This window comes from Meleagris gallopavo, chromosome 2 (genome assembly GCF_000146605.3).
Source record: "Meleagris gallopavo isolate NT-WF06-2002-E0010 breed Aviagen turkey brand Nicholas breeding stock chromosome 2, Turkey_5.1, whole genome shotgun sequence".
NCBI classification, from domain to species: Eukaryota; Metazoa; Chordata; class Aves; order Galliformes; family Phasianidae; genus Meleagris; species Meleagris gallopavo.
In genome coordinates, this window is record NC_015012.2 from 50,454,924 (window position 1) to 50,463,628 (window position 8,705).

At 41.8% G+C, this 8,705-nt stretch overlaps 1 protein-coding gene across 1 annotated transcript; it reads left to right on the forward strand.

Annotated features, from left to right (window-relative positions):
• Positions 1-3,523: 3,523 nt before the first annotated feature.
• LOC100549869 (p53 apoptosis effector related to PMP-22-like) lies at positions 3,524-7,525 on the forward strand. Its single transcript, XM_019613528.1, has 3 exons — positions 3,524-3,601; positions 4,398-4,614; positions 5,190-7,525. The coding sequence occupies exons 1-3, from the start codon at positions 3,524-3,526 to the stop codon at positions 5,423-5,425; spliced, it is 531 nt and encodes a 176-aa protein (XP_019469073.1). The 3' UTR covers positions 5,426-7,525.
• Positions 7,526-8,705: the final 1,180 nt, after the last annotated feature.

The following is an 8,705-nucleotide window of genomic DNA, read 5'->3' on the forward strand; positions in this document are numbered from 1 at the left end:
AAAAGAGGTGGGACTTAGGAATAGGAGCCTGCCTCTGTGAATCACCTTTCCCTGCTGCTGTGACACTGTGCCCATGGCTCAAAGAACTGGACTTCGATACCACAGGTCATTAGTGGAACTGTGTGCATGTGCCGCCTTCACCAAGGGGCCAGGTAAATAAAGGAGGAACATTACAGGTACATTCACCATGCCCTTGCCTCTGTTCAAGCATAGTTTAGTCTGATGTATGGTGGCAGGATGTGTCCTAGCAAACAAATGTGCAGGGTGAAGGCACTCAGAGGACACTAATAGAGAAGCAGCAGTCGGCATGCCTAGCTACACCAAGCAGATGTGTCTTGAAACTCCCCAGCACAAGAGTGCAGCCAGCAGGACGGGCTTGTCTCCTGCCAGTGAGCAGGCACACCTTTACTGCAAGCAGCAGTGAGGCAATGAAGGCTGGAAACAAACAAGATTTTGCCTCTCCTGACTTGCTATCAAAGGGCTGCAACCAGATTTTCAGTTAGCGTTTTGGTAGTATAGCGATTGGAATTTCCAGACTGCTAAAACCAAAGGAAAGCTGGGATGCCTAGTGTTAATTCCTAGCAGACTCTTCAGGCAGTCCCTCAGTTCTGGGCTGCCCTGGGCTTGTGAAGGGTGTGCACATACTTTTCCCTCACTGCTTATGGCGTCATGGAAATTTGAATGTTATGAAAGCAAGAAAATATTGCTGGCAGTGCTCTCTTGCTGGCAGTCCGCTACTCTTTTGTTTTGTCAACAAAGACATATTTTCTGGACTTTTCATGTTATGAGCTCTCAACACCAAAGAAAAATTGCCACTGTCATTTATATACAGAAAACTATTACAACTACAGCGTAAAACTCTGTCTCAACTAAACATGTCATAGTAAAAACTTCTACCTGAAGATTCCAGTTATCCACAAGCTGATAAACCAGCTTCCAATTTGTTAAATAAGTGAACCATGATGAGAAGGATTTGTTACTTCATATCCTGTAGTGCTTTATCTTCCTGCTAGACTACTTTCTCAGTCCTTTTATTCATTTCTGCAGGGAAATCTCCTGTAGAGCTCCCATTTCTTCCCAACTGAGGCTGAGCCAAATAAAATCAGGAAGTACAGCTAAAACTGGGACTTCTGTGTTTGTATGTCATTGTGTTTTGTTTTTAATTTCATCCTATTAATGATGCTCACCATTAACTTCAAGTAGTCCTGAGCCCTCCTAGTTATTTGCATGCTAACATTTGCAGCTTAGTTCTTTTGCATAGTCATTATTAATTAAGCTGTATAATAAAAGTCTTAATCATTTCCATCAACTATAGCTCTCGTATAGGCTTTTTTTTCTTCTCTCCGACCCCCCCCCAAAAAAAAGTTCATTAAATACTTCACTGCTGCTTGGATGCAAAAAACTCTTCTTTGAGTAGAGCTGACCTGGGTAACAGAAATACCTCAGACTGATCGCCTTTCTGTTCTCCCATTCTTCTGACTCTCTATTTATACAGCCCCAAATTACTTTGTTGTTTGATTTCATAGACAGATGTCATATTTATACCTGTTTTGAGTTAGAAATTGTATTAAATAAAGGAACCAGAGATTTTTTTATTTCTATGGCATATATAAATTCTGGCTAACTCTCTTGTGGTTACAAAGTTCTCTGAGCACAAGCCATCCAAATGTTGGGGCTGATTTGTCCTTCTCAGACTGTGAGCAGATCTCTCCCACAATTAAGGCAGAGACATGATACCTACCTCTGCCCCTGGCAGTTGGGTGCCACAGGTGAAGAACTGGAGCAGAGGCTCAGCAGCTCTTTGGAGGACGCAGAGCCAGAAAGCCTATCTTTCCCCTAGGCATGGAGATGATGGGGTTAACTTTTTTGAGATTTCCCTTCCACTGTATATAGCCACACGTTCCTGCTCTTCCTGGAATTCCCTTCAGTGCTAATGTGGTGGGCTGGCTGTTCTGCAGCTGTTATCTTCTTGTGCCCTGAGCAGATCAGTCCATCACAGGCCAGTGCCAAAGGCTCATCTTATCTCCCCTTATCAGTATTATGTACTGATAAGTGCTGCTGGAGCAGATAACCCAGTGGGAGGGTGAAAGGTATGTGCTCCCCAGCACTGAATTTTGTTGCATTTGAGCACAAAAACTACTCCACATGTTCCAGCGATGGTACTCGCTACTGCTCTGTTCCTGAAGATCTGAAAAAAGCTGGGTTTGAGAATAATCTTCCTGACTAGGTATCTCCTGTAACTATGTGGGTTATCACTTTCATACTGTCAGAGACAAGCAAATAAGTCACTCTGAGTGAGGCCAGGGCTGATGTATCCCAAAGCTTGTTATACTTGTAAACTAAGCTCACAGAGCCTGGAAAGAGCAGAGATAGTACTGGGGGTTTTGCAGCCTGTATCTCTTGCAGTCCTGTTTGTGCTGCAGCAAACATCAAGGCATCCAGCTTGCTGGCAGTTTTGGGTTTGCAATCGAACCTGCATGAGACAGATGCCAAGCCTGGCTCTCTGCACTGTGCCAGCGTACATAATGCATCTGTAGGGGAAAGCACTTTGATAACTAAGAGTTCCTGGTTGCCCTTGTTATTGTTTTTCTCCTAATTGAGGAGATAGCAATAAATAGCATTCCTAGTTTTAGTTTGAATTACTTTTCCTGGGCTGGCTGTGTGTAGTGGCTGAATATTCCTTTACATTCCTTATCCCTAAATAAATCCTTCTGTGGAGATGATACCCAGTACCTGCATTAGGCATGTCAGATAATATTTTGAAGGAAAAGCTGTTACAGGACCACTGACACCACTGTCATCTCCAAAGGCCAGTGAAGTGTCCTCCCTCCCTCCTCCTCCTCCTGTGGCACTCTCCTGGGGAAGGGAGACAAAGCACACAGGACTGGCTGGCAGGAGGCTGATAAGAACTGGTTTGAAAAGATTTTACTGTCTTAAGTAGCTCCAAGAAAAGCCTTTTGTTTACCCTTTCCATTCCAGCTTGACTTCACTCAGGAGGAGGTGGCGGCTGAGGGCTTGGGGCTGAAAACTCTCTGGTAGGAAACTGCTGTGTTTCACTTCTGAATGGGGGCAAGAGAAACAAAATCAGACTGGTCTCATGAAAACAGCTGTAAAATAATGCTTTGCTTTCAAATAGGAAATTGCTGTATGGAATAGAGGTGTCTGTGATAGTTTTACTGTATTCTCTGCCTCAAATTACTATTTTTTCTTTTATGTAACAGCAGAACAAATGGGCTAATTGGAATTGGATTGGGCTAAGGCGGAGGACTTCAGCTCTTCAGGAAAAAGTTCTCTTTTTTTTTTTTTTAATCTTTTACAGGGAAATGATTTAACTTACAGAGGTTATGTGAAAAACAGTGTTTCTCCAGAACCATTTCAGTCATGCTGGGACAGACAACTCTGATGAAAGGGAGATTTTTTGGAAAATACTCTGGCCTAGATCTCACTGTTCCCTTTATTCCTATGTTAAAAGGATTTCAGGATCTGGTCCTACCTATGTCTGAATGTATGAAAGTCAGAACCCATGTTATGTAGACTTGGAACGGGAGCTGTGGTGACAACTCAGCGGAACCCAAGGACTGAGTTGGATATGGTTACCCCTGTGGGTAGGTGTCCTGCCTCTAGGGCAGGAAACACCTGTGTATTTTGGCATTCACAGTCCAACTCCTGGCTCATTTTTAAAGAGAATGAGGTCTGCCACAGTGGGTACCTTTCATAAGCCTGCATCACCGTGAAATTTAAATTTCTGGCTGTTTCCCAAGGACTCTGTGCAGTGCTCAGCCCCACCAAATCTCAAAGTAATGATTCAGAGGACTCTTTCACTTTACCTCTGACTCCACTCCTTCTCCACCCATGATATTTTACCTATTACTAAGTCATTTAGATATTTATCTTCAAGAGCATTCTCTTTGTCGTTGTGTCTCAGTTCGACTACTCCACGTCTGTTTTTGGTCATGCTAATGTTAATTCACATACAGAGTTCTTGTCATAAGCAAGCAGACAGGAAGCTGTATGGTGACAACACTATTATTTCCCAGCAATTCTCTCTACAGTTGTACCCTCTTGTCTGCTCTCAGACTTCCCTGTGCATGGAAGTGGTTTTCTAAATTTGCATGTCAAAATGGAGTGATGATGATAAAGCACATTCTGACAGGTTATGTGCACTTTCTGCTCAGAGATCTACGGGTCTCCCACACATACTGAGTTTGGAGGTGTTATTGCCACTACCACGCTGCTATGTCTCTCTTTTCAGCAGGACAAATTAGCAGGCAGAGAGTTCAGTGCTGCTTCTCTGATGATCGTCTCTCTGCAGCTGTGCACCTTGAAGACATTCAATGTTGCTTTGACATAGAGTGTGCTTTTTACAGTAAAGCATTTCAACAAAGAATGACTAAAAGAAACAGAAGACCTGCAGTGACCTACAGCTCAGTGCACTGCTGCCTGTGACACCTTTCCTCTTTTCTTTTCAAGGATGGGGGAGAGCAGCAGCTGCCACATACCTCGTTGGCTTTGTGATCCTGGTCATCTGTTTCGCCCTCGCAGTCATCGCATTCTCAATTGAAATACTTCGCTTCAACTTTGTGCGAGGAATCGGAGGCTTGCTTTTTGTTGTTGGTAAGGCTGGGTGCAAAGATAAGGTTGTATTAAATGTAAAACAGGCATGAGCAGAAAAACGTGCTAGATGGAGCCTCCCTTGTGAAATAATGTGTCTTTGGTTTATGACTCATTTTCATGGAAATGAGAAATTTGACCTATGCCCTGAGAGGAGTCAGCGAGTTCCCAAAAACAGTGCATGGGGGCAACCAACAACTCTGATCCTGCAAGTCACGTACTAAGGCTTCGAAGCTGGGAGACCCAGGCCTCCCACTTTCCCGAGGGAGGGAGGAGCTGTGGGTATGGTAAAAGCAGGAGGTGACTACCCCACCAGGACAGACACCTGGCTGTAGGATAGGGCTGTTCTGGGCACAGGTGAGTACCTCAGCAAGGCAGCAGTGCCAGCTGCAGCTGCCACTAGGCAGCTGGGGACCTGCCCAGACCAGGAATCATGCACTGCTGCAAGAATGGGACTGGAGCTAATCCTTATGTATGTGAAGGGGCAATGCAGTTATCTCAATATATCTTTTTTTAGTGGGGAAGGTAACAACATTCACTGTCATTTACTCTTGGCTTTCTTTGCTTTCTTTCCTTAGCTGCATTCCAAATCATAGGGTTGGTCATCTATCCAGTGAAATTCACAGAAGAAATTCCACTGATCGGAGCTAATATGTTCAGCTGGGCCTATGGTTTCGGTTGGGCCAGCACTGTTGTTGTGATAGGTTGTGCTTTCTTCTTCTGCTGCCTCCCCAATTGGGAAGATGAAGTCCTGGGAAACATCAAGCCGACATACTACTACTCCTCCCCAGATAGAGCACCATACTTAAATTGAAAAGTTTAATCCAACAGCAATCAACTATCAGAGCAATAGAAGAGCACCTTTGCTGCAAATGGTGCAATTATAAGAGACTGGGGAAAAAAAAAAAACCCAAACTCTACCTTATTTCTTCAGTATGTTTCTTACAAGCACTGGTTAAAAAAAAAATAAATTAAAAAACATTGGCATCCGTAAGCAAATAACTTTTACCTAAAGTATTATTTACATATTCTCATGTCAGTTCTGTTTTGGTGGTTTACTTACTCCTTTCCCTCCCAACTGAGTCATCCTTATTTTATTCAAATATATCCTTACAAATAAAGATGTAGCTTCTCAAGCTGGAAAGGAGGAGAGATTTTAAACAACCCACGAGGGGGACCTGCAAGTTATTTTATTTTTTTCACCTGTGACAAAATGGCTTTACATTAGGGAAAAATAAAATCCTTCCAAAGAAAGCTTTTTCTTCTGCCAAAAATCAGTCCAAAGGAAGGAACTTTGCTGAGTCTTTTACAGTCATATGCTGCCTAAGAATCACTTCTTGTTCCTGTTACTGGACCAGTGTTGACTATTAAGTGTATGAACTAAGCGGAAAATAAAATTTATTTTTTCCACCATCTGTTGCAGTTAAATGGAGCCAGTGTGTATAATGGTGGCTAACATACTGGAGTTTTTGTAGCCACTGCAAGACATGCTACAAAGACATACGTAATTAAATATACATTGTCACAGAGAGAACAAATAAATCTTCAGATGTTAAACTGTGTGCATTATTATGTGATATTTGGAAGATGCTTGTTTAAAAAACACTTTTCATTGTTTTTTATGCCTGCCCTTTTAAAATTGCAATTTTAATTATCAGACATGGCTTGGAAGGAAATCTTAGCATGTGCTGTTGAAAACCTCTAGAAGTTTCTAAAATTGACTGAGGGGCCTGAGGACTTTTAAACCTGGGAGCGCTTTGCGAGTCACTAGAGATAACTGATATAAATAGAAAAGCAGCCTGTGAGCAATATCTGTATGAAAGCTTCATACAGACACGTTTTAGGGAGTAACCTGCTTGTCTTTTTGGAGCCAGTGACTCCAAGTAAATTTTCCAGTGAGACAGAGCCATGGCTGCATCTACCATGGACTGGCAGCAGCTTATGACATAATTAATTGAGATCTGTCATCTCTGTCAGGGCTTTCCTAGGCTGGGGAAGGCAACAGTTCCTCTGCCAGCTGTGGGGGCAGAAATAGGTTTCTGAAAAGGCTGTAGGTGTGGTGGAAGGTAAATGCGATGTTACAGGACTGCTTTCCCCTTATTGTGACCCCAGCACTTCCGAGAGAATGTATGGGTATATGTTCATACACACGTACAAAATAGAACTTACAAAGTGCTAATCAGCATCCTGTAAAACTAAGGCATTTAGAACTAAGCTTTTTCAGTGCTCTGTATGTCTTGGTATTATACTTTGTTTAATACTCCACTTCATAACACTTTTGTGATTTCATAACTCTGCATTTTGTATGTGTATGTCTTAAGGTCCCCTGCAGGCCTGTATTTTATAATTTTACAGAGCATAAATATCTCCAGACTTTGGAACTATGTTAAATGCTCAGTCATGCATTTACAGAATCAATTGTGTTAGCAATTTCTGCTGAACAAGACAACCTGTAAGAAATGTGTCTTTTTGTTCTCTCCAATCTCCCCTCCCCCTACTCTTTCTGTAAATACAGGAGGGGGTATACTGGATAGATGTCTGCGTTACAAATAATAATAGCACCTTTCCAGTGAATCCAAAACACTGGAGAGAATTTCAGGTCTGGAAAGTCCTCGCACAGCTGAAGCTGAGAAGGAGAAAAGACATAAGGAAACAGACACCCTAATGAGAAGGACAATTATATGGGAATAGGGTTTAGCATAATTTCAGCCTTTTGCATGTTTTTTTAATAGCACTGTCATATCTCATTTTTAAAAAAAAAAAAAAGCACAAGTGTAAAATAAACTTGGTTCTGAATGTAGTGGGTGGAAGCATAAGCAGCACGTTGTGCAATTTAGATGTAACTAAAGTGATACTAATGTATGTCACATTCCTTTCAACTGTGGTGGCTTAATTAAAACTGTTTTAATTGATAGATGTAAAAACTCAGCATTGTTTCTGTCTCATGAATTCACCTCATGAACTTAAGAAAACAGCCATTCTTTTCTTCTCTCAGTGTGAACTCCAAAACCTATGAACCATTGGCTTTGAAAGACCATATCTATCCAGGAGGCAACAATAACATTTCCAGTCAAATGAGCTTGAGTATGCTCTGCAAAATGCATGTGTGCTTTCATCAGACACACCTGGCATAGATAATTCTTGGCTTAGCCAAAAGCTTCAGGAGGAACACCAAATGCTTTAAGCATGTTATGGTGCAAAAGAGAAAAAAATAAAAATTACATGTGGTCAGCTTGTCCTTTGTAACCGAAACTGACAAATAACTTCTGTACATTGATCTAGCTCTGTCAGTAGGAAGACAGAGATGAAATGCTCACCTAGCATTTTTAGTGGAAAGCTGCACCTCTCTTGCAACTAGAAACCTTCTTATTTCTAACCTCACATTACGCACGGCCCATAAGTAGCCCTATACTACAAATACTGATCACAAAGAACCTTCCCTTTGTCTTTATACAGATCGCAAACCCAGTGCTGGCCGCTACTTCATCAAACCAACATGGGGCTTCTCATCTCTGGAAAAAAACAGGCACACCATCCTCCTAAAGTTTTGGGTGCCCTTTTCCTTATATATCTTAATTTTAAAACACATCTACTCACTCTGGATTCTAGTTACTTCCCTTCCCATCTATAATGTCTCTTAGTTTTACAGACCCAGTTCGAGAAAATACTTGCTTTCTTACTTCAGATTTTCCCAAATACCCTAAAAATAACTAGTTTATACAGTACCCATTATTTAACACAAAGAACACTTTTACCCTTGCTTACCTAGAAGTCTGTAGTCTATAAAAGTAGAAAAAAAAAACACACCCAAACACTAACTTCCCAGGTTGTAATCTGTCCTTCCAGCCCAACACACATGACTCTCAGGAGAATGAAAAACACTCCACAATTAGTATGACTGGCTGCAAGAGAAGGTGAACTCACCTGAGTGGGGTGATGGGAATGATTAAATCTCATGGATGTGGGAAACACCCACCACACCTCACTAAGATTTGTATTTCAGTTGATGAAACAGGTGAGTTACCTTTTAGGCAATTACTTGATGAGATGGAATTCTCAAGAAATATTCACCTGCCATTTACTTCTTGCCAAAA

Excerpts from the sequence above, each read along its gene's own strand:
- LOC100549869 (XM_019613528.1), top strand. The coding sequence starts at position 3,524 with ATGTTATGTAGACTTGGAACGGGAGCTGTGGTGACAACTCAGCGGAAC. Across the intron at positions 3,602-4,397 it reads AGTTGGATATGGTTACCCCT|AAACAGAAGACCTGCAGTGA; the intron begins GTGGGTAGGTGT and ends AATGACTAAAAG. Across the intron at positions 4,615-5,189 it reads AGGCTTGCTTTTTGTTGTTG|CTGCATTCCAAATCATAGGG; the intron begins GTAAGGCTGGGT and ends TTCTTTCCTTAG.